This window comes from Stegodyphus dumicola, chromosome 2 (assembly GCF_044657685.1).
Source record: "Stegodyphus dumicola isolate Sdum_Otavi_A_Nest chromosome 2, ASM4465768v1".
NCBI lineage: Eukaryota > Metazoa > Arthropoda > Arachnida > Araneae > Eresidae > Stegodyphus > Stegodyphus dumicola.
The window spans coordinates 115,725,273-115,752,978 of record NC_140769.1 but is presented as its reverse complement, the minus strand read 5'-3'; the positions used below and the strand labels follow the sequence as shown (position 1 = coordinate 115,752,978).

Below are 27,706 nucleotides of genomic sequence, written 5' to 3'. Positions count from 1 at the left end.
TATTGGTAATTACCAAGAATTGTTGGTATTGGAATAAAAAAATTGCCCTTTGAGACTTTATTTTGGCCAACCTGTCTTTCCTAATCAAAGATTTATTTATAAATTGTTAATAGCGTCAGAGGAAATTTTGGAGGAAACCTCGCTAATTGCTTCTTCAATGAAGTGCGAGGTATTTGGATAACAGATGAAAATGGTTAAAAGATCCGATTCAATTATGATTTCGATTTTTTTCGTGGTACTTATCAATAAACAAGAGGTTAAATTACTCAAAAAAATGTAAGTATATATTTTTCTTTTCTTTTATAATTGTATATTTCAATTTTTGTTAAAAAAATTAATACACTATTTTCAAAAATTGCTGAGATAATTATTGTCACATATGTTTTAATGTTAATTATATTTTATATAACGTATTTTAAAGCATTTGAATTTAATAATATTCTAATTCTTTTAAATGTTGGTAGGATGGTTTTTAATTCGATATTCAATTTCAGTAATATTTTAATATAATTAAACGTTGGCACAATGTTTTTATAGCGGTGTTTTTATTCTCTTTTTTGCTATATGAAAGTAATAATAGCCTTACTTTAGTACTTTATACTCACAGTAAATGTATTTATTTACTTTTGCCTGCCATCTTAAAAAACGACATTTTCAACAAAAAATTAATCCATTACTTTTAACGATATTTATTTTTTTTTTTAAGTTTCAAATATTTTACTATGCGTAAAAACAGCGGTTTTCAAGATGGCTGACGATTGTAAAAATTGCGCCAACGTAAATCGCCAAAAATCCGTGCAACCGTCTACCAAAGTAGCACCTTATCATTTTCATTCCACTTGAATTGAAAAAATTGCATGCATATATTATACAATTGATTTTCTGATGATGCTTTAAATAACTTATGTAATTCCAACCACACTTCTCTAGCAGTCTGAAATCTCATAACTTTTTGCAGAGTTTCTTCCGTTATGGAATTCGTTAATACCATCATAGTACTAGTGTTTGCATTTTGAAACTTCTTAACAGCTTCATTATATATCTCTTGTTGAGCAATCGGAGCATCTACAGGAAGAATTTCTGGTTTCACTATAGCTCCTTCTACAATTTCTAAAGCACCAGGATGATAATTTAAAACAAATTTTATCCTGTATTTCCATATAAGCCAATGGCTTTTACCTGATAAAGGCTTTACTTGGATCTTAGATAATTGCATACTTTGATTTCTAAACAACTTTCGATTGCTATAACGAAAACAAAACACTTACTTGATTGGGCTTAACGCGTTCCGTTTCTTCGAGAAAACATCAATTCAAAACATTTAACGCAATATGGGAGCTTGCTTGACCCAATTGACCTTTTTTAGGTGACAATGTTCACCTAAAAAAGGATTTCTTAAAAAATACATAACCTAAAAAGATATTTCTAAAAATAGAGAGAAAACAAATAGCAGAGCAAAAATACGATGCTTTTTATTGGAATTACAAACTAGATCTATTTTTTTGAACGACAGTATCGCGAAGCACGATCTCCTGATGACGACAACACTCACTGTTGCCAGAACTTATCTAAACTATATATTATATTATTATTATTTTTATTAATATACTTTAATAATTACCATACAGGAATTTTGCATCTACTCCTGACCAAAGAACGTCTATGTTCATTCTACAATATATTTTTTTGATCAAACACCGTTCCACATAGTAAATGAAAAGAAGTGAAATGAGAGAACACTTCTCTTTAAATGTGTGTTTATGTTGATTTATTTATGGATAAACCTAATACACAGTTAATTACATAGAAATTTTTCAGAAAAATTATTCCTTTTAGTATACGATTTTTGAGGAAAACATGAGTATTTTTACGCTTAAGGAGCTTAAGAGGCTGATTCATCCTCATCATTTGCTGAATTTTGTGTTAGCAGTTTCATATTTATTTGCAAAATTAGTCCGACCGTTTTGTTCGTATTTATTTCCGAAATCTGGCTGTGAATTAGAATTTGTAAGTATGTGTATTAGTTTAAAGACGTAATTTTCTGTAATTAATTTCATTATCCATTTAAATTTTATATTTCATAATTATTGTATCATTTTAAACCTGCTTTTTAAAATTACAGTTAATAATCCTTACAGTGCTGTTTTGGCAATTTTTTTTTTTTTGTAGTTTAAAGCGTAAAGAATGCAGCATCAATATTTTTAGATATTAATTTGCTTGATTCGTGCGTTAAATAGCATTGATAAACCTTGACCTCTTTATACTGTTATTCCTTCTGCTGTTAACAGACATATTAAATACTGCTGGTTTCATTCGTAAAGGTTACATATCGAGTACAAGTTGGCGATTTTTGCAATATTTTTTTTTTATAAATCGCCAGTCTAACCGTGCTTATTATAAGTTGGCAAACATTATCAACTGTTCAATTCGATTTATAAAACATACATAAGTTGACCTTTTAGCATAATTAAGATTACCAGAATAAAGTCATGTAACAATGAAAGCGCAAAATTTTCAGTGGCGCACATTAATTTTTGGACACTTGTATTTTTGAAATTTATTTGCATAGACCTTGTACTAAATATTGAAATATATACCTCAGATTTATTTTTTTATCACATTAAAGGATTGCTTTTAGTGAAATGAATATCATTAAAATATTCCTTATATTAAAATAAATTGTTCAAAAAGTAGGGGAAAGTCCAGAATCACCCACTGCTTGGCACATTTTTAAGAATTGCACTAAGTCTGTATCCATGTGCACATCAACCAATGTTCACTTAAAAAAAATCCCAGATTTGCACAAAAATATCATTGCGAACTCCCTTGACTTTATCCATGTACACATTGACTTATTTTCACTTAAAAAGGTCAAAGAAAATTGACAGAACTCTAATTCTTCTTACTCTTGTAAAAAGCACCAAACAAATAAGTGGGCGATTCTGCACTTCACCTCAAAAAGTATAATCAGTAACTTCATTGCATAATAGCTTGGACACTTCATTTTTTGAATGTTATAACCAGGGCTGTGGATTCAGTAGGGAAAATGACTGACTCCTGGAATTTTAATGACTCTGACTCCCTCATATATATAGATGTAAACTTATACACATGTGTTACAGCTTATTTTTTTAATATAAAAGAAGTAATGGATACTACAGAAAAAAAAAAAAAAAAAAAAAAATTTGATTGCATAGCACATTATTTATATAAATTAGCATGGTTAATCTTTGGATTATGGTAACTTGGCAATTTTTTGGCGAAAATTTGCGACCAACCCTGCAACAGCAACCTGCTAGTTTTTGTTTGGACGCCATTTTGTTTTCACGAAGTAAAAGGCATTTTTTTTTTTTTTACTCAACATTTTTTCCCAACAATCTGATAGCCAAATTACGCGGTTGATCTTTACATTATGGTAACTTGGCGATTTTTTGTCGAAAATTTGGCAACCAACTCTCCTACAGCAACCCTCTATTTTTTTTCCCCGCCGGCATTTTGTCTTCATGAAGTAAAGACATGTTTCTTTTCTTTTTATCTACTGAACACTTCTTCCAACAATCTACTAGCCGAATTACACTTATGCTAGAAATTTTATCAAACAAAACTGCTTAATCATGACAAATATTCAGTGCAAAATTGGGAAAAAGTGCACAATACCATACTCCTTACGCGTTTTTCAAAATAACACATACACATAAACCATGTACACGCCGACTTATTTTTACTTAAAAAAACGGTTGATCTTTACATTATGGTAACTTGGCATTTTTTTGGCGAAAATTTGGCGACCAACTCTCCTACAGCAAACCTCTATTTTTTTTTCCTGCCGCCATTTTGTCTTCACGAAGTAAAGACATGTTTCTCTTCTTTTTATCTACTGAACACTTCTTCTAACAATCTACTAGCCGAATTACACTTATGCTAGAAATTTTATCTAACAAAACTGCTTAATCATGACAAATATTCACTGCAAAATTGGGAAAAAGTGCATAATACCATACTCCTTAGGCGTTTTTCAAAATAACACATACACATAAACTGACTTATTTTTACTTAAAAAAAATCCCAGAATTGCACAAAAATGGCATTGCGCACACTCTTCACTATATCCATGTACACTGCTTTTTTCTCATAAATTAGAAAAATTTCACGAAAATACATGACAATTTTCTCAATCTTTAAACCCGGTAAAAAGAACATATATGAAATTACCTGATCGCGAAAAAGTATTTACCCTTTCCAAATATGAGCATTTCCACATATAAAATAAATAAAATATCCTAAAACTTTTACCTCTAAATCATCTATTACGTTATACACGTCACCAACGAATTCATACCGCAAACATTACAAATACTTAGTGTCAAATATTTAAATTATTTCCATGCACGTTTATTTCAACTTAAACGTATACCAAATTCCTACAAGCATAAAATTCACAAAATAACTAGCATTTAATTAAAATATCACTAAACCATGTACACGTCGACTTATTTTTACTTAAAAAAACATCCCAGAATTGCACAAAAATGGCATTGCGCACACTCTTCACTATATCCATGTACACTGCTTTTTTCTCATAAATTAGAAAAATTTCATGAAAATACATGACAATTTTCTCAATCTTTAAACCCGGTAAAAAGAACATATATGAAATTCCCTGATCACGAAAAAGTATTTACCCTTTACAAATATGAACATTTCCACATATAAAATAAATAAAATATCCAAAAACTTTTACCTCTAAATCATCTATTACATTATACACGTCACCAACGAATTCATACCGCAAGCATTACAAATACTTAGTATCAAATATTTAAATTATTTCCATGCACGTTTATTTCAACTAAAACGTATACCAAATTCCTACAAACATAAAATTCACAAACTAACTATCATTTCATTAAAATATAATTAAATTCAAAAACACTACTTAAAATATAAATGAGCACATACATTAAATTAATAAAAATTACCTTACAATCCTAATTACTTTAAACTAAATCATTGCTAATAACAATTTTCCCAATAATACCAAATTCCTTTCCACCTTACATTTAGAACAGTGCATAAAAATAATATCCTCAAATAATTAAAAATACTAACTTACCTAATCTTCTTCAGAATCTTGATTACGTGGCGGATACACTTTTCTAATTCATTCAATAAAATTATTGAAAGATTTTTTCTGCGAATTTTTCCTCCATACTTCCGCCGCTAAATAAAAAGCAAACTTCTCTTTATCACAATGCCTAAATACCCATTTCAAATTCACTTTAGTTAGGGCCATGGGATCCAAAAATTAAACAACACTGTTTCACACAACACAGAATAAAGCTAAATACAAAATTTCCAGATTTTTTCCCAATTTCCGCCCTTTTCCGATTAAAGAACCGTAATTTGTCCATTAATATCACATGACATATCCCATGATCTCTCATTTCCCTCACGCAAAATAATGCGTAATCGGAACTGAGTACTGCTCACATTATTACCAAAGTCCCAGGTAGTAACCTTTATCGCCTCCAAAATGTCGCCAAACTAACAGTTACCATATTGTAGAGATCAACCAATTACGCTTATGCTAGAACTTTTATGGAACAAAAGTACTCAATCATGATGAAGATTAGGTGCGAAATTGGGACAAAGTGCAGAATCGCCCACTGCTTGCCGCGTTTTTACGAATTGCACATACACGGTATCATCCATGTACATGTCGACCTATTTTCACTTAAAAAAACATCCCAGAATTGCACAAAAATGGCATTGCGCACACTTTTGACTATATCCATGTACACTACTAAAGTCCTAGCTAGTAATCTTTATCGCCTTACCAAAATGTTGCCAAACTACCTGTTACCATATTCCAAAGATTAGCCATTAGCATTTATTATGAAATGGAAAAACTGGCATTAGTTATTTAAGTAAACAATATAGCTTAATAAGTTATACTGTTTACTTAAATAACTAATGCCAGTTATTAATTTACTAAGAAACGGTATAGTTTCAGCAAGATTTTCTTTGTTGGAGGGCCATAGATCAGTTTGATAAACTTTAGAGCTGAGAAGAGTCTTTCCACATTAACTTGAGTAAGAGGAAGATCTGTTACTGTTAGGGCTACTTCTTTTAATTTTTCAGGATAGATTTTTATAAGTTCTAAAAGAGGTGTATTGCAAGCACAATCATACTTCTCTATTTCTTCAAAGGCCGTGTAGAAATCTTGTTTGTATTTTTTTCATTTTTATACCTAAAGACTCTTTTTTTTTTTCATTCGCTTTGCATTAGCTTTTTCAATATTATCTAAAAATATTTCTCAAAATCTAATTCATCAATGGAAAAAGATGATAGAGACTCAGTTGCAATGTCTGCAGTTTGACTGCCCTGATTCGAATTCTCCAATCATTCTGAGAATAATTTCATTCTTAATGAAAGTTCATAGCTGGCTTTCTTTGCCTTTTTAATTTGTTCCCCATCCAAGAAAATTTGGTGTTTCGTGTCTACATATATTGAACCCAGCAAGATCTCATTGTCTAGCAAACTAGTTTCTCTTTTCTTCATTGAAGAAATGATTCCTTCTGCAATAAACCCTCCATTTCAGAAAGAACAAACTTCACATTCTTCCATTCTCGCCTCCTGTCAATTCTTCAGATTGCAGCTTTTTTGTGGCTATATACGGTGTAGAGTTTCCAATTCTGCAAGATCATTCCAGAGTTTTTCTGTTAGTGAAACATTAGGGTTATTTACATTTCCTAAAAAAGTTCTTAATTCTAAAAACCTCTTTATCATCAAATATGTACTTCCTTATCGCATTGCTTGATCAGTAATTTCTCCTTTTCCTGCTGGCTTCCTAAGAATGGCATCAATTTTGGGAGTTCTTGCTGCTATTGATGCTTACCAGTGAGATTCGTAACTAAATGAATAAGTTTAATCACTAATGGCAAATATCACATCCATCCTCCTTCCTTATATTTATTTATTAATAGGTCAATAAAATAGAAAATAACTATTTATTAATGTATATAGTCCATAAATAAAAATAATAACTCAGCTTGTCATTAATTTTTTCAATTCATTTTAATTTCATTTCAAATTCAAACTGTCCAACGAAAATTGGAGTCGGAGTTGATCTGTTAGACTCCAGCTTCGACTCCTTTTACCCCCAAATCTGCTCGACTCCACAAAACTGGTGATAACGAACAGTCGTAATTTTTTGTTTTAAGTGAAAATACATCATAAGAATTATCATCTACATTTTGACAAGTTTACTTATTTGGCTATATATATTAATAGTTCAGTATATAAAGTAAGCATTCCAAGGTGCTGCAAATTAATAGCAGTCCTATTAGAAATTTGATAGCTCATCTTAATAATGGTAAAAGTATTTGAAATATCAAATAAATAAATAAATAAAATAAACAAGACACAAAAATGTATATTTAAAAGTGTTCATTAAATATAGAGGAACTATTTGTGGGTGCCCCTTGGCGATTTTTGGTGGTGCATGGACACTGAGTTTGTGCAATTCTTGGACTTGTTATTTTGGCTTTGTGTAGCAGCAATTTTTGCGCCGAAAATTTCTGCTACTGAAATCCAAATCAACAAATCCAAGAATTGCACAAACTTGGTATCCATGTATACATCGACCTATTTTCACTTAATAAAACATCAGAGAGTTGCACAAACTAGGCATTGCGCACTCCTTTGACTTTGCACATGTAAATCAAACAATAAAATAACATAAAAAAGGGAAATTCGTCTTAGTCATATATTTATATGACACTATCCACAAAATTGATACTATGATTCACAAATAAATGTTCACACCTTCTTTTCCTAAATCCTTGTAGAATTTCCAGCCATCTGAAAAAATAGTTGTACCAGGCATGCAACTGAAATTTTGCCACTATGTCTTTCATTGCAACATAAACCATTTTGAAATGTCCACCTAACGAACCAACTAGCAAATAAAACCACTACAGAAAAATCAAGTTTCAGTGTCAAAAGGGTTGCCATACAAACAACATCACCCCCAAAACCATTGCAGAATGCGCAATCGCGCCAAAAACCAGCACAGAACACATATCGTTACATTTGGCGAACTGAGGGCATATATAAGAGTAGTACCTATCATTTATATATTTATACAATGCATATATTTTTAAAACAACATGACTTTCACAACAATTTAATGGACGCTATACATTTCACGCCATTCAGAACAAATAGAGTGAAATGCTTAGTGCCGGCCCAGTGTAAACAGTAGTTGAATTGTAATATCTAACAATCAAATCATGGCTATTAACATGGCGGACAGAACTTGCTTACATATTGGAGGTTTTATCCAGATCGAGTAGCTAAAGAGATTAGCCATATGGTTAACTTGAGATTAGTCATATGGTTAACTTAAACTCTGAACGAGTCCATTTTCGAGTCAAAAATGAAATCACCCTCTTGTGGGACATGTGCCCCACCTTGGGAAACATTGGATAGAGGCATAATGGTTTGGGGATGCTTTGTGCCTTTGGAATAAGAAATCTAGTGTTTATCAAAAATGGTATGGATTATGTATAAATATTCTTAATGAAAACCAAAAACCATCATCAAGAAAACCTGGAATGTAAAATACCTTTAAGTTCTGTCAGGATATTGATCCTAGACGTACAGTCCTAATTGTTTGCATGTAACTATCCTAAGTTATCAAAACTTCTCCATGCTCTCCAGTCTTATACCCTATGAAATATGTATAAAGTGAGCTGGAGAATCAAACTTACTTCTCCGAAAGCTCTATTTATTATTACTAAAAGCAACTCTTACATAGGAATGAAACATTCTTAAACAAAAAAATTATTTAAATTCATGCTGAAGCACATGAAAAATGTAATTTTGGTAAAAATATATGTACTGGTGCCCCTTGGTGATAATTTGTGATTTTTGGCAGTACATGGACACCGAGTTTGTGCAATTCTTTGACTGGCTGTTTTGGCTTTGAGTAGCGGCAATTTTTTAAAAAATCTCCGCTACACAAATCCAAAATAACAAGTCAAAGAATTGCACAAACTTGGTATCTATGTACACATACACCTATTTTCACTTTAAAAAAAATCAGAGAATTGCAAAAACCAAGCATTACCTACTCCCTTTGTCCGTGTACACATTGATCTATATTCACTTAAAAAGTCAAAGGAGCAGCCAACGAAAAATATATAATCTCAATAAACTTCATTTTAAATCAAACAATGAAATAACATAAAAAGGAAATTCATCTTAGCACTACATAAGGGAAATATCCACTTACCTGATTTTTCAATTTACGTATCTTCAGTTATACAAAATTCCTTACCAGCATCCAAAAACTTCCTAAAATTCTCTGAACTAGAATCTGTATACTGGCATTTCCACATAAATTCACAAAAATAAGAGCAAAAAATATCCTCCAACGTTTGACCATATGTATTTCCTTTTTACAAACAGGACGGTTATGCTTTTTTCCCTTTCGTTCCAAATCGTACAGAAACTTCAAATTAATCTTACAACATCCAGCCATTTTACCATGTAAACCACAAAATAATATACTTCTTATCCAAAATCTAACACACACTTTCCAAATCTTTTCCCATCATTCAAATTGAGCGGAATCACGCAACCAATTACGTCATAATAGGGTTTCCATAACATTCAGCTACTCAGGTTACCATAAATGAAACAACAACTCGGCGATAATCCAAGGTATAATCCAAGGGACATCCTTAAATCTACTCTAACCATAATTTTAGATAAAGGATATCAAATGAAACATTGAATGTCGCATTATTTTCACATTTATTAAATATAAATTTATTCAAAGTATTTGAATACTTATGCAAACTCATTTTTGAACCATTTTTAATGTGTTTTTTTTTTTTATTTCACTAAAATCCATATAAAGTTTTTTTTTTTTTTTTTATTATAATGTTTTAAAATAGATAATATATGCAGATGGAAAATAAAGTAATTTTGGTAATATTTAGCAACTGATATTCGGAAGTAAAATTGAAAACAAATGTGAGCCTGCACCTGATACTTCATTTTACCATTTCATTGATTATTAATTTCAGGAGTGCCGACAAACCATCATTGGTGTATTGTGTTTTTATAACTCACTTTCCTATGTCTTTCTTTTATCGTATAAACAATTTCACTGAAGGAGATGTAAAAATTTGCATAATTTTCAATTATTACACTTATTTATTATTATTATTATTTTAAAGTTTTTACATTCAGATTTGTTTCATTTGATATATTTTTACCTGTTTGGGACATAATTAATTTTTCTTTAAATTAACTCTTTCAATAATAATCTTTGTAAAATGCTTGTGAAAGTAAATGAAGATACAGTCAAAAGTCGTTAATTCGGAGACCCATAATCTGGAATGATCTATAATCTGGACCTAAAAGCTTCAAACTTTCTGCGCATACGTCGCTTTGACGCTGAGAACATGCTTGTGCGCGTGCGCGAAATACGTTTACGAGTGCGCGTTTAATGTATAACGAACGGTAAAAGCTAAGCTAAAATTATTTAATTATCTATTTCAGTTAATGTTGCAGATTGCGTTGTTCCTTAATCTTCGAATTGGATCCGGCTTATTATTTTTTGCAGACTGTTAGAGCAATTTTATAAAAGTAAGCTTGAACTTTCGATTATGTCAAATAGAATTTCTGATATATATTTATTAATATGTAAATGATCTACAAAGCGAAAGTATGTTTTGAAGTTCATTAAACAGAAAGTGGAATTGCTACAAAAAATGGATAAAGGCATATCCTTTGTTTATCTAAACTTTGTTTATCTTTAACGCCACGGCGCCGCGCAATGAATTGGAAGTTGATCTGTCAGCACTATCCTTATCTTCAGGGCAGATGTTTTTATTTTATTTGGCTTATAATTCCTTATTAAATGTAGTATTTCATCTCGATGTACCCCATCTTTGATATGATTTAAATCAAATTCCTCATCATTATAATTCGCTTCCGATAGCGAAGAAAGTGACAGAGGTTATTGAAAACGAAAAAATTTCAGTTGACAAATTATTCGGTATTCTCGGCACAGCAATTATAGGACTTGAACAGCGGAACTTTGTAACTGAACAAGAAATTATGTCTGTTTAAAGAATTAAAGAGAATGTATTATCACATAAAAAACGAAGCAACTTAAACAACTTACATTGAAAGAAATGTTTAATAAAGTAAACAAATAAATATTAAGCTTTTTTTTTTTGTAAATTTTGATACCCTTTAGATCATTATTGTTCTTTATTTCATAAATTACGGTTTCATATTTTTAATTTTATAATTTCTGCATGCCATCTTACCAGATTTAAACTGATGATCTATAATCCGGAATTGCCGAAGTCCCGACGAGTCCGGATTAACGACTTTTGACTGTATTAAATATGCGCATTAGAAAGGGCAGCTCTTTTCAGTGCATATACTCATGTATTTTTCTGTTGAAAATTTATTTAAATGTTTTAAAAATAAATAATGTGATAAGCCTTTTTAATGTATTTCTAGTTTTCTGATGTATAGATATCATAGAATATTATATGTTGTGATTTTAAATAAATCAGAAACAAATTTTAATTTAAATTCTAAAGGAAAATATTTGGAGAATATATATACGAGGGTTGGGGCAAAAGTCATGGCAACTATTTTTTTCTTGTAGATGTGTGAACAGATCACAAAACGTATATGTGTCGTTTGGAAGTTCTGCAGGCATAGTGTGTATGTAGAACAACAGATGGCTCTGTGGTAGCGAGGGCTCTGAAATTAATCAGTTGGTGAGTGCCGTGCGAGATGGAAGTAACCCGTGTTGAGCAGGGTGCTTATATCAAAATAGCCGTTCTCCGAGGGAGAAATGTCGTGGAAGGTCACAGGGAATTTGTAGAAGCCCTTGGGAAGAATGCCCTACCATATCGTACAGTAGCACGGTGGGTAGGAAAGTTCCAGCAAGGACATGTGTCAACCAGTAATGAGCAAGCAATGTTTGGGACGACCAGTGGGTGTGCGGACCAACTTGGAACTTGCCATCATTGAGCACCTCATGGTTGAAGACAGACGATGGACATTACTGAAGTTAGAAAGGGCAAGGGGCATCAAGAAACGCACCATTCACAGGATATTGCATAATGAGCTAGTGTCAGAATCCTTCCCCGGTCAAATTGATGGTGATTGTCGCGTATGACGTCAGGGATGTCATTGTTTGCTAGTTTCTTCCTCATGGCAGAACAGTGACCGCACAGTACTACAGGGATTTTCTGGTGCGACAGATACGACATGGTGTTTGGGATTATGGTGATTTCCTGTTGAGTTTTTACCACCAATCCTTGAATTCCATATCACAGATTATGTTCTTACTGCATTAATATAAATATTAACAAGACATAGTGCACAATAAAAATTAAGCTTTATTTAGGAACTTCGCGCACACTGCCCGACAGCCTGCCTGTTTCGCTCTGCTCGCTACTCGTAAGAAGCTTCTCCTCTAGGGTTGCCACACTTATCGGAGGGCGCAAGGCGCGCTCCTTATCGCCATCACCACACAGTTTCCCCCCAGTTCCTTTAATGGCTATTCAAAGGAACGACATAGGTTATGAAATTATCTCAGAGGATCCGTACTGTCGGGTATTTTTAACATGATTACAAAATTAGAATATAAAATTAGAAAAGATCAAAATGCAATTCAATATATAACAAGGTATTGACACATATAATAAACATGAAATAACAAGAAATATGTTAAGATATGAATTTTAAAAAAATGTTTTAAATTGTTATGTAAGAAGCAAGTTTCTTAGGGAAGTGAACATGTCTTCCCGATCTGGTGACAGTTTGTGTCTTAGAGGGTTCGTTTGCAGATTTATTCTGCTGAACTGTCTTTAAGTCTTTATTTGTTTTCAGTTCAGGCAAATTAGAGTCCGAAAGCAAATAGGCTGGTTTCACACGGTCTATAGACACAGTAGATTTCAGACCGTTAATATCAATTGTGAAAGTTTTGTCCGTTCTAGAAAGGACTATGCGGACCCGTATATGGTTGGCACAGAGGTGGCTTTACTCGATCGACACGTAAGTATACATGCGTACACGACTTTAAGGTAGCACTTACGTAACATTTTTCTTGGCAATGTGCAGATGTTGCTATTGGATTCAATTTTTGCATTCTATGCCGAAGATTCGTGATAAATTGTGTGTCATACGGAGATATCATAGATGACGTTATCATATCACTAGGCAGCTTGAGAGTTGTGCCATACACCAGTTCAGCACAAGATGACTGTAGATCTTCCTTTACGGCTGTACGAATACCAAGCATAACAACTGGTAGTATTTCAGTCCAGTTATTGGTTTCGTGAGCCTTGAGAGAAGATTTTAAATGTCGATGAAATCGTTCAACAATGCCGTTGGACATTGGATGATAAGCTGTTGTTGTGATTCTGTTCGTACCCAAAATGCGCGTGAATTCTGCAAAAAGTGCGGATCTCATTTGAGAACCTTGGTCTGTTGTTATGGTCGATGGGCAGCCAAAACGAGATATCCAACAGTGGAAGATGGCTCTGCAAATGGTTTCCGTTTTCATATCCGGGATGGGAATGGCTTCAGGCCATCTGGAGAATCTATCTATTAGAGTCAAAAGGTACACGTTGCCTTCTGATGGAGGTAACGGTCCGACGATATCCATATGGATTTCTGAAAAACGTGCATCAGGAAGAGAGAATGTGCCCAGTGGTGCTTTAGTATGCCTAATAATTTTCGATTTTTGGCAAGATTCACAGGATTTCACCCAATTTTTTATATGACGTTTCATATCGGGCCATACGTAACAAGAACAAATAAGCTTCGTAGTAGCTGCAATTACTGGATGTGACAGATTATGCAGATGATTAAAGGAATAAAAGGAAATTAAAATTAAAGGAAGGTCTGCGAAAGGAATTCGGAACAAATGGACGAGGAATGTCTGTTGATATGTCACAAAGAATATTACCATCAGAATATTGGCACGGTTTAAATTCCAGTTTCAAAGATGATGTGTTGTTTTTGAGAATGTCTTGTACCTCCGGATCATGCTGTTGAGCTTCCGGAAATTTTTTAAAATCCAAAAATGGAGATTTTGTTATGGAATCAATTTCGATTCTTGAAAGAGCGTCAGCAACGACGTTTTTTGAACCTTGCACATGCCTAATATCAGTAGAGTACTGAGAAATAAAATCTAAATGGCGCAATTGTCGAGGTGAACATTTATGAGGGTTCTGTTTAAAAGCGTATATTAACGGTTTTTGATCCGTATAAATTATAAAATTTCTGCCCTCTAACATGTGTCGGAATTTCTTAATTGCAGAATAAATTGAAAATAATTCCCTATCGTACGCGGACCATTTCTGTTGACTTTTATTGAGTTTCATAGAGAAAAATGCTATAGGTTCCCATGTTTGTTGAGACAACTGCATAAGTGTGCCGCCTATTGCGACGTCTGAGGCATCTACCCAGATGCTTAGCTGGGCTCCGGGAATAGGGTGTCTCAAAAGGGTAGCCTGAGCAATGGCATTTTTGGCAGCAATAAAGGCTTGTTCAGCATTCTCGTTCCAATTTAATTGTGGGGATGAATCCTGAACACGAGAACGAGGTTTCTTTTTATTAATATAGCCTTCTAACAATTTTATTAAAGGAGAAAGAATATGTGCTGCTTTAGGTATGAAACATCTATAAAAGTTAAACATGCCTAAAAATCGGCGAAGCTGAGTGAGAGTGGTAGGTTGAGGAAATTCTAAAATACATTTGACTTTGTCAGGAAGAGGTTCAATTCCGTTTTCACTAAGGTGAAAACCTAAGAAATCAATAGACGTTTGACCAAAGGTGCATTTTGAAACATTTATGCAAAGTCCATATTCCTGAAGTTTGGAAAATAAAGCTTTCAAATGCCTGCAATGTTCCTCAGAATCTTTAGAGGCTATGAGCAAGTCATCGACAAAAGCGTAAACACCTTCTAAATCCCGCGTGACTTCATCTATAAAACGTTGAAAAGTCGCGGATGCATTGTATAAGCCGAATTGCATACGGGTACTTTCGAATAAACTGAATGGTGTGCATATGGCGGTTTTGTGGATGTCGGCTGGGTTAATTGGTATTTGATGGTATGCCTTAATCAGGTCGACATGACTAAAAATTTTAGTACCGTGCAATGCAGCAGTAAAATCAGCTAAGCATGGAATAGGATATTTGTCTTTTATTGTTTGAGCATTCAGTGCTCGATAATCTCCTACAGGTCTCCATTCCAGACTTCCCTTTTTTGGAACCATGGGAAGTGGGGATGCATAATTGCTGCTCGAAGGTCTCAAATGCCCCAATTGCATGATAGTTTGAAATTCTTGTTTTGCTATTTTTAAGCGATCTGGAGCTAACCGACGAGGTTTTGCAACCACAGGTGGACCTTTAGTTATGATATAATGAACGGTGTTATGTTTAACAGGTTGGTTAGGATCTGGTAATCTAGTAACTGAAGGAAATTCTTTTAAAATTTTGTGATATGGTGTTTCACTAAATACAGTTTTTACTGAATAAATGCTTGCATTTTTCACGCAACCGACGGTTTTAAAATGCGTTTTTAAATCTTTGAGACATTTGTTTCTGAGATCAGGCACCAATTCAAAGAAATGGAGAAAATCTGCTCCAAGAATGGGTGTACTAACATTTGCTATAAGAAAAGTCCATGTAAACTGTCGTCTTAATTTGAAATCCAAAGAAAGTGTTTTTTGACCATAAACATGAATAGTAGAAGAATTAGCAGCGAAAAGTGTTTGTTGGGACGAATTCCGTTTTTAAGAATTATTTGCTGGAAGTAAGGACACGTCAGAGCCGGTATCGACCAAGAATGAAAGGTTTGTTCTACGGTCACAAACGAACAGGCGACGTGAAACTTGAGGCAAAGAATAAGTCGCCTCTATTCTTTGCTGGTTTCGTTTCCCTGCCATGAACAAGGTTTTGTACATTTGTCATCTCTATACTTTTTCCCAAAACGTCTATGATACCAGCAAACAGAATAATCTCTCCTTTTGGAATTGCTTCTTTCCTTATTGCGATCTCCGCGATTTGGCGAGCGACCACGAGAAAGAGAAATGCGATCAATACGTTTGTTTAATTTTTCTATTTGTTTAAATAATTTATGCTCAAGAGATTGATCGACTGTGCGAGAAACGGCACAAGTCCCTGGGGTTGGATTTACTTCTAAAATTCTGTCGGCAATTTCTGCAGCTTTATCTACAGTTAAATTGGAAACCGGTGCCAAAATAGACTGAACAGTCGAAGGCAAACGTTGAAGGAATAATTCTAACATTAAGTTATCAGGAACATTTAAAGATTCTGCTCGATGTTTCATATTTATAAGCAAATCGGAAGGTTTTTGAGAGCCTAATTCTTCTCCAGATAATAATTGGCGAATTTCTTGCTGAGAAGATTCTCCCGAATGATTTATTAACTCAGTTTTAAGCTTTGCATATGGATCAGTAGGGTCTGGTTTCATAAGTAAATCCCATACTATTGATGCAATATCTGGAGGAAGATGAGCAACTGCATAATTATATTTAGTAATGGATTCTGTGATAGGTTTGGGGGTGGCAAGAGCAAAGGTACTTTCACACATAATAAACCATAAAGATGGGTCTGATCGGTTATAAACCGGAATTTGGACGGCATGAACATCAGACATTGTGCAAGGTTTTTAAGCCGAAATAAAAGCAAAAATTTAACTAAAGAAAATGAAATTAAATGATAAGTAGAAAACAGAATTATAAAATGATCTATAATTATTACTCATCTGTGATTCGGAGGATGAAAACCGATGTAATCCATTACTTCTGGTTTGGAGATCTTGAGTGATGGCTTGTAGTCAAAACCGAAAGTGCTTGAGAACTGTTCATACGATTTAACACAGTCCGGGTTACCATTATGGCGATTTCCTGTTATGTTTTTACCACCAATCCTCGAATTCCATATCACAGATTATGTTCTTACTGCATTAATATAAATATTAACAAGACATAGTGCACAATAAAAATTAAGCTTTATTTAGGAACTTCGCGCACACTGCCCGACAGCCTGCCTGTTTCGCTCTGCTCGCTACTCGTAAGAAGCTTCTCCTCTAGGGTTGCCACACTTATCGGAGGGCGCAAGGCGCGCTCCTTATCGCCATCACCACAGGATAAACCTCCGGATCTTGTGGACAGTGCAATAATTCTGCACGACAATGCAAGACCACATACAGCAGAGTGTGTACAGCAGCTACTCTGACGTTGGGGATGGGAAGAATTGGAGCCCCCACCATACTGTCCTGACCTTTCACCCTGTGACTTTGATCTCATTCCGAAGATTAAGGAACCAATACTTGGTAGGCAGTTTACAACACGAGAGGACATTGCTAATGCTGTGCACCAACAGATGACCCGATTCACACATGGTGCGGCAATGCTAATGTTGTGCGCCAACAGATGACCCGATTCACACATGGTGCGGCAATGCTAATGTTGTGCGCCAACAGATGACCCGATTCACACATGGTGCGGCAAGTGCTGAGGCTGATGGTATTCAGCGCCTCCCACATCCTTGGCAGCATGTGGTGACAGTAGCAGGGAACTACATTGAAGTTCTTTAGGCCCAGGTTTGTCATGTCAACTTTATGTGTATTGTGTTATCATTCTTTTGCACGGTGAAGGCTATATTGCCCTGTATACTACCGTAATAAATTCGTGTGTTACGATATTTCAGTGCTATTCATTGTCCACACATGTAGTTAAGACCTTGTCCTTTCGTCTGTATATGTCACATTTTTCAACCGGACTGGTATCTTCAAGAAAAAAAATAGTTGCCATGACTTTTGCCCCAACCTACATATATACATATTCATGGAGATTAATCTTAAATTAATTGGCTGATACAGTTTAAATGCCAAAATAAAGAAATAAAATAATAATATAGAAATAAATAAGAAACAGTTTATCCATGAAAGCTCCAGGTTTGCTAAGTTCTTAATACAGTTTTAGTCTGAATTACTGCATTTATTTGTATAGTCTGATAAAGCTTTTTTCACTTGGTAAAATAAATTTTTCTTGGCAAACTACCACAAGATCTTAATTTTGATGTTACATAACTTTGATTCTTAATAAGTCAGTTTAGGTTTTTTGTAAAGAAGGGTGTAAGTTAACAGCTATTTTCATGTTTTTCTCTTGCACTTTGAAAATATAATCAGAATTTGGGACCTTTCTTCTCTAGTAAGCTGGTAGAGTATTTTCAAATGACTGATTATACTGGTGTGCTTACTCAAAACATGGAAGGATAGTGGCTTTTAACAAAATCGCACAATGAAAAACACCATGAAGCAGTGTGGTACCTCTTAGGCTTATATATTAAAATAAATTTATATGTGGCCAAGTTCACCAAGAAAGTGACTATTTTGTCTCTATTGTAAACTTCATTAGGGGTTTTTGCTTACAGACTGATTGGTAGTACTTTTAAGAAATTTGTCAAATAATCTCAAAGCTTGAGCACATATTTATTGGAATTCCTTATAAGCTGCATCCGTAACATGTATCTTTTACTTATCTATTTAAATAAAGAATGTCCTGTTATTATCTGACTGAATAAAGAATTATCTGTTTCTACAAAACTTCTACCATATGGTTGGCACAATTATGCCATGATCTTCACAAACTTTATGGCTTATGGGAAAATACATAAATACCAGCTTGTTCTTTAAGCCAAAATTTTATAAAACATTCAAAATGTTGAAGATAATTCAAAATACTTCTCTGAGCTAATGTTTTACTGGCAATAGAAGACAAAAGAGTAAAGATGAATTATCAAATTAGAGTATGGCAACATTAAATGTGACAAACAAAGACATGGCAAATTGATACTTTTTTTGTTGACATAACTTTTAATAATTTTCCTTTTCATTTTTAGAAAGAAACAGAAATATTAATATTTTTAGCTGTCATTGTTTTATTGCGAACAAAAAAGCGAGGTAAGTTGATTTCACATGAAATAAAATATTTTTTATATATTTTTTAAACATTTGAAAACTGTGATATTTAGAATGTTATAAAATAACTTCATTGTTTTTAATATAATAGCACAATTTTTTTCCCTTAAAATACCTTCAAAGATTACTTCCTTCTCCAATTAATTTTGTTTTTAGGAATTTATAGTTAGGATTGTATTTGAATTATAAAATTGAAATGTAAAATAGCAGTATATATTTTATTTCTTTTTATTCTATCTGCAAAATTTTGTATAATTTATATGCGCACACCTTTGCATATATATTTAAGATATAACAAAATATGATAGCTTTTTCAAAAAAATAATTGGAGACCTCAAAATTAACATTCTAAATTTGGCGATCTGCCCCTAAATTCATCTCTCTTCATAGGTTCCAGATTTTTCTGTCTTACGTAACATTTTAATGCAGATGGCTCTTGTCCAATCAAATTAATCGTAAACCAAAACTCTGAACTGAAACTTTTCCGACTCCCATCCTTCTTCCTCTGAAGTTCTATCATACTCTCCCCTTTTCCGCGTAAGCTCTCGTGCCGGCAAGATGCTTTTTATGTATGCTGCTGCCGCTTACTTGCTTAAAACGATGTCGTACTTCAAAATGCAACTTACTGTATTCAAATATAATTAGGAAACATCTTGTATGAAAAAGGATGATTTGATATGCATAAAAAAATAAAAATTGTGATTTTTCAAGATACGTTGTGCTAAATTGCATCATAATGCTGTCCACTCTGCCACCTTCAAGCCACTGCGGTCTTCTCGGCCATCTATGCAGTATCGTAAGCTATTAAATTTCCAGTGCCTTTCATCTACGCATTTTTTAAATCATTACATATATATGTAAAATATAAAAAATATGATAGCTTTGCTTTGTGCAAACAGGCAACCTCTAATTAACTTTGCACAATTTCAGGATCTTATCCCTAGACCAGTACTTTCGAGAACATTCTGGCATGTTACATAAACGCTGCTATAAATGAAGAGTTCGCACCATTTTTCGTCAGATTGCTTTTCTCTGCTGTGCCGCTGTAAAACCGTTTTGCTGCCGCTCTTCCCGTCTGTCTTTGTTTGAATAGTATGATGCAGTAAATTTAAAGTTAATCGCATTTAGTCTAAATTACTATTGCATATGAATCTTGGAAAATCTAAAAGAATAATGATCTGCCATTTTAAGTGAATAAAGCTATGGAGTTTTAAAATCTAATTCTTCTGTGTCTTCAATTTGGATGTCTTCCCATCATGCAATGACCACACATGGAATCTGATGTGACCAGATTACTAAGCTTAATCATTTTTCAATACCGATCTTCTGCAAATATTACATATACAGTCAAAAGTCGTTAATCCGGACTCGTCGGGACTTCGGCGATTCCATATTATCGATTTTTCCGGATTATAGATCATCAGTTAAAATCTCGTAAGATGGCATGCGGAAATTCTAAAATTAAAAATATGAAACCATAATTTATGAAATAAAGAACAATTATGATCTAAAGGGTATCAAAATTTACAAAAAAAAAGCTTAATATTTATTTGTTTACTTTATTAAACATTTCTTTCAATGTAAGTTGTTTAAGTTGCTTCGTTTTATGTGATAATACTTTCTCTTTAATTCTATAAACAGACATAATTTCTTGTTCAGTTATAAAGTTCTGCTGTTCAAGTCCCGTAATTGCTGTACCGAGAATGCTGACTAACTTGTTAATCGAAATTTTTTCGTTTTCACTAACCTCTCTGTCACCTTCTTCATGTCTTTATCCATTTTTTGCAGCAATTCCACTTTTTGTTTGATGGACATCGAAGCATACTTTCGCTTTGTAGATCCTTTGGGAGCTCCAGCATCGGAAATTCTATTTGACATAATCAAAAGTTCAAGTTTACTTTTATAAAATTGCTCTTACAGTCTGAAAAAAAATAATAAACCGGATCCAGTTCGAAGATTAAGGAACAACGCAATCATCAACATTAACTGAAATTGATAATTAGATAATTTTAGCATATACCGTTCATTATACATTAAACGTGCACGCGAAAATGTATTCTGCACTTGCGCACACGCATATGCGCAGTCGTAAAGGTCTTACATGCATGCGTAAACGCCTATGCGCATGTGTCAACGCGGTGCATGCGCAGAAAGTTTTTAGCTTTGAGGTCCGGATTATAGATCTTTCCGGATTATGGGTGTCCGAATTAACAACTTTTGACTGTATATAATTATAAAATTTACAAAGAAATACAAGGAGAAAAACCTTAAAGTCAAGGAATTTATTTAAAAAGAACTTAAAATAAAGTCGTTACTTACCCCGATGATAGTTGAAAACCGTCGCCAAATCATTGATTTTGAACTCTGGCGGTTTCATTGAGCCACGTGTTATTTATCGTGAATTCTGAATTGCTGTGGTTTTATTGAGTCAAGTGTTATTTAAAGTGAATTTAAAATTGTGGTTGTTTCGTTGAGCCAGGTGTTATTTATCGTGAATTTTGAATTGCTTATCTTATTATGTTAATTAATATTTTCTGTTCCATGTTTGTTATTTTCAATTTAACAAGGAGTTTTTGTTTCAAGAAAGAGGTATTTTGCCTCGTAATTGAACCTGAAAAATGGTCACAAAATGAAACTCTACATCAGAGGTTCTCAAACTTTTTGTCCCTAAGAGCACAGTCTAGAATATCAGTTGGATGGCAGACACATGTTACTTTTTCAAGGTGAATTTATAGTTGGGTAGAGTTAATAACACATGCACATAAAAAAAGAGATTGGTCGCATTTCGCTTTGTGCTGGTATCTGTTTTGGACACTATTTCTATTTCATTAAAAATGAGAAAACTTCCACAAAATATTTTTTGAAAACTTATGAGAGAATAGTTGAAATCTATGAAAACTTGTTCATTCTGCTTAAAAACAATGAAGGGAGGATTTTACCCCAGCAGTGGATATTTGGCAGGATATGCTGTGAAGCTTGTAAATGTTTATAGTTCATGTAGTGAATAGAGAAGCAATCACACTGATGGCAAAAACAGTCGAATATGTAGAGGAAGGATCCATAATTTATTGAGACTGTTGGTGTGCTGAACTGAGGATCTTGAAAAAGCAGGTTATTATCATATGAAATGGATCCGACTTCAGGTGTACACACATCAAATATTGAGAGATTTTGGGGTTCTGTGAAGTGGCAAAACCAAAAAACAAAGATTCATTGCTCACCATTATCTTCAATCCTAGCAGAATTTATGTGGATAAAGATATTAGGATGGCTAAATACATTTGATAACATATTAAAAGCAATCTCTGAAATATGGCCACCCCGAACTTAACTTCTTCACCAAGAGGGACCTAAACTTCCATAAGTAGTAGACTTCCATAAAATCTTGTGCAAATGCTGCCAAGATTAAAAATTTCATTTTAATAAAGAATATATAAAATATTAGATTATCTCCTTGAAAATGTGAAGAAAAATTTAGATAGTAAAGGTGTACTATTGGGGAAATCAGAAACTGTAATTTGTAATTAATTAGAATAGAATTTGGAATTTAATAAATGCTAAATAAAGAGGCCTGGTGGCGCAGTGGCTAGCGCAAGGTCGACTCAGCCTTTCATCCCTTGGGTCGATAAAATGAGTACCAAGTGTGCTTGGGGACTAAACACTGGGGGTCCTGCGACAATCTGACCACTTGTTTAGGGCATATGCTTACGCACTCCAGGGCCCACGGTCAAGAAAGCAGATTTCGGGGCACTGCAGGCCTTGGCCCATGAGGGCTGTTTGTGCCACTGAGTTTAGTTTTTTTGTTTAAATGCTAAATAAATTAAAAATATATATGATCCAGATTTCTGAATAATTAATTCTATTCAGAAATGCAAAAAAGATGAAACACGATTATTATGAATTGGTGACTTGTATAGAGGGATTAAAATAAAATACATTTTGAGTGTACTGTAACATCATTGCTGGATTAATGAAAAGTTATAAAAGTTTTATGAAAAATTATAAAAGCTTATAAAAAGTTTTGTATTTTTTGCAACAAAAGAATTGATATTCAAAGAGCATGTATAATGTAACTTCATATGCGATATAAAATTTTGTAACCAAGCAAGTTGTTCCAAAAAATCTTCAAGGATTAAAGATATCTGCCAAGGTATTGGTATGTTTATTTTATCTAACAATGTTACAGTACTAATTATGCAAATCCTGATGATTTAAATATAACAGTTAGCAAAAAAATCTTTGCTGCTTCCAATCCCGTAAGCCCCCTCTAGCCAGATCTGTTAAGTCATCAAGTACATGTCAAACTATGCATGATAAGAGATAATAATTAAATGCACACAGAACAAAATTTCTTGTGACAAATTTAAATGTAGGATAATTCTCAATTTCACGCAATAAGTGAAAAAAGACATAATATGCCGATACAGGTGAAAATGACATGATATGCTAAATTTATGAAATTAAATTTGGTAGCGAATATAGCTGTCTAGTGTTTTAATATTTGCGTGATGTTAAAATCATTATGTGCATTTTAAAGCATAACGTGTTCTTTGAGATAATATTTTTGTTTACTTTATAATTTAATGAATAAATGTGGGAAATAGTTAAATAATAAAAAAAAAATATGAGTGCATATTTAGAATTCTAAATTACACATCAGATATTCATGTGAACTGTTTATTTTTACTTTTATATCTTTATAATGTCTATATTATCTCTTCCTTTATCTATGATATGAAGGTTTTTTTAGCCAGCCTTTAAGTTTTTTTTATATTCAGAAACATGTCATTTTTAAACATTGAAATTTCATGTTCTGAATTATTACTTTCTGATTTCTCCACACCCCTATGAAAAAGCCACAAATTCATTGGCAACTTTGGAGAGCATTTGTGAACTCTGCCAACTAATTTTGTTGCTGAGCTAATGTCCGAAAGGCCAAATCCATTTTCAAAATGGCAGTGCACTAAGAATTGTCTAAAAGAGCAGTCGTTTAGTAAAATTTAAAAAGCAAGAAACATTGGTAATAAAACCCTCCCCCTCCCTTTTTTAAAAAACTCCATCTGTAATTTTTTTGTGTTGTTCTGCACATATACATAGCAGTCTGTTCTCATAAGAGGGGATCGAGAGTGCACAAATTCAGCACCATGCATAAGCTTGCTATTGCGCATTGGCTAATAATAAATAAAGTGAACAACTGTTGTAAACAACTCATAGCTATTTTCAGACCAGCTTTTTACCTGCATTTTAAAACTTTGTTTGCAATTTTACATGTTGCATTTTTCATTTTTCAGTCATTTAAGAAGTAGAACTACAGAGAATGCAAATTTCCGCTTTCTTCATTATTGGGCAAACCATATTTCTGTAAATATACATTGCTTTCTTTACATCAGCCAGAAGCTTCACAGTCCCATTATGATTTGTTATAAGAAAAACTGATGTATTGAATGAAAAAAAAAAAAAAAAAAACTGCCGGAAGGGGGGGGGTACTTCTGAATTTCAAAACTGCAGGTCCTTGAATAGATGTGTGCTACACACTTAGCTGGGTTACCACACGAACACTTTTTGGCAACATTGTTGGTTGCCACATAACTAATTGGGGACATAATGCATTACTTCAAAAATAATTATTTGCAACTTTTTGATAGGACCTTAGTATTTTCCCCATTTTTTACCCTACTCTTATATTGTGAAGGATTTATATTTTGCATAAAACTGTCATATTGAGAAGTTATGAAATTAATTTTTATATCATTTCAGGAGCAGTCCAAATGATTCCTTACCTATCAGCCTTTTGCATGTATGCAAAACTGGCAAACATAGCTCTCTTTTTCTATGCTGATCCTCGTCTCGGAGTTATTTATTTAGTTTTATGCCTCAGTAAGATTATTCTCAAATTAAAATGAGTTTTAAAGATTAATATATTTTGATAAAATATGATTTGTTTCTCTTACAAATGTATGTTTACTATAAATATATTTCAAACTTTCACATCAGTAGAAGAATATCATAATTTTTTACTTGATCTCACAAAGACCTTCTAATGGTGTGTCAATGTTGCAATTGTTATTTTCTTTTGCAAAATAATGCTAAAATTTATTTACCATTTGTATACATGTAAAAAATAAACAAAGTAAATATTTTATATATTTTTATTTTCATATTCTATGTGTATATATATATGAATATATAAAACTATGCAACCTTTACATCTCGATGAATGTTATATTTATTAAACTTCATATTCTAATGTATATATGTTATGCTATTATAATTTTACATGTAAAATAAAAATAAGAGCGTGTATAGATGTATATGTAAGATACAAAATAAGTAAATCAATTTTAACTTATTTCATATTATTTATTATTAACGTATTTGCCATATTCCTTAGAATATCAGATTCTTACATTTTAAATTTGGGTATTTTCCCTTTCCATCCTAAAAATAGTAACAGCATGTAATAAATTATTCTAAACTGCATTATTTTTAAATTAATCTCTATTACATGATTCTTGCATGATGGCAGTGATACTGGTACTTGCATAAATGCTTCAACAAATAAGATTTCAATTTGGGAACCATAATTTTTGTTAACCAGTCAAAATTAAATGTGAACCAAAACCAAACCTTTCTGAACAGTGTTTCATCTTAGACATATCACATTCTCTTTTTCACTTTGCTGCTGCCAAATTGCTACCAACAGCTTCTATCTCAAATATATATCAAACTTCTATGGGATACCAATGTAATAGGGGGACCGTAAAGTAATATTGTTTTCTTACATTAAATTCAAACGAATAAATTTGTAACAAGTTTTTATTTTTAATCAATAGTATAATCATCCTCGTTATCAGCAACCTTTTGCCATCTAGTATGCTGATTTCAATCCCAGACCGATAAAAATCAATTGGTTTTTTGAGTAAAATATCTTGAGATGACATTTTAGACATCATCCAAATTTTCAAATTTTTTGTCGCTAATAAAATGTTGTAGGGATCAGAATAAATGGAAATCCAAGGGTGCAATATCGGGCGAATATGGTGGGTGAGGCAGTACCTCCCACCCCCAATTCATTATATTTTTGCAGTGTTCATCTTGCATAGTGCGGTCTTACATTGTTGTGTTGCAGAATGACACCTTTTCTGTTGACAATCGCCAGATATTTTTCAATTAAAAATTGGTTCACTAGATCCAATTGTTCATGATAAAGGTCTACATTAACAGTTTTTCCAAGTTTCAGCAATTCAAAATGAACAATTCCGCGAATACTCCGTCAAACACCCAGAAGCGCCTTTTCGGGATGTAACCCTTTGTAACCCCTATTAAAACTGCCTTTTGAGTTTTGGATTATCTGGCTTTGGATTATATAGGACTTATTTTTTTGTCTCCACTTAGCAAACGATCAAAAAACGGTTCTGTATGCTGCCATTGAAGCAATACGTTGCATAAGATGGATAGGTTGGCTTTGTTCTTTTCGGACAGATTATGGGGGACTGAAACACCTGCTTTGCTTATTTTTCCATTCTACTTTAAATGTTCTTGGATGGTCAACCAAGGTTGGTTAAGAGTGTTTGACATGGATTTGCTTTCACTTCTGCCCTTAGCATGTTGTTGTCGACATGTGCAGAAACAACATTACATTCCAGTCCCCCTATTAGTTGTGCCACCATATCTGCATTGGCTAAAAAGTGTCTGCCAGTGAAAACGAAGAAATGTTAATGTCAGTCATGACTTCAACTGCTTCTTTATATTGTCAATATATGCATTCAATGTCTGAACTATTATAATTTGGAGATTGAAAAACCACACATATGTGTGTACTTAGAAGTTGATGTTGCAATGGAGAACATGATTTGAGGAGTGACAGAATTTGGTGCATTAAGCCTCCAGCTGGCAAGGCAGTCTTATATATATATGTATGTGTGTGTATGTTTGTAAGATAAAAAAAATATGTTAAATCAGCTTTATAATATTATTTGGAATGGCCTTTTAACTCTTCTTTCTTAATTAGGTTATTTTCTCTTTATTCTAAAAAAATAATAACATTTCTGGACTGCATCATTTCTAGATAAATCTATGTTACATGGCTTGCGTAACACTGATGACGTAGCTAATTTGGAACTTAAAATTTTCCGAGAACTGAAACCTTTCTGACCTAAAGCAAAACCTTCCTCTTGGTGATCTTCCATATTGGATAAATGCACACTTTTAGCTTCACCCTTAGTGCTGCTTGGATGCTATTTGATTATGCTCTCTTCCTATCGCAACAGTCAGTATAAAAAATGTAAATGTTATGGAAATAGGCACGTTTAGAGTCCCTCTTCCTCTTCAATATGCCATTTACGTGCTTCGGCATCAGTATTTCATTTTCCACGTTTCAGTATTCCTACATCAGTACTTCTAAATTTATTTTTATTGCATATAAGACTTAGAATATATTTTATAATAGCTTAAATATGTGGATCTTGAAATATGTCCAAGAAATTAAAGCATAATTTTAAAAGATAAAGATACCAAGTATAAAACACAAGGGGTGGGCATTTTTGTATTTTAATAATAACAAAAAAAAGTTCTTCATTCTTATGATAATTTAGAGTATTGGAATCAAGCTCCTTGCCACTTGGAGAGTATATGTGGATCTTC

General features: G+C 33.1%; 1 protein-coding gene across 2 annotated transcripts in view; it reads left to right on the top strand.

Moving 5' to 3' along the window:
- Positions 1-1,722: 1,722 nt before the first annotated feature.
- Positions 1,723-27,706, top strand: part of LOC118196502 (thioredoxin-related transmembrane protein 2 homolog) — a 74,994-nt gene continuing 49,010 nt past the window's right edge. The window contains exons 1-3 of one of the 2 annotated variants that reach the window (XR_015039528.1): positions 1,723-2,007; positions 18,985-19,045; positions 24,821-24,940. Coding sequence is in view for 1 of the 2 variants with exons in the window: in XM_035367966.2 (XP_035223857.1) it covers positions 1,858-2,007; positions 18,985-19,045; positions 24,821-24,940 (331 nt within the window). In the remaining variant the exon portion in view is untranslated. The remainder of the gene's footprint in view (positions 2,008-18,984; positions 19,046-24,820; positions 24,941-27,706) is intronic. The other variant, XM_035367966.2, reaches the window with a different exon arrangement.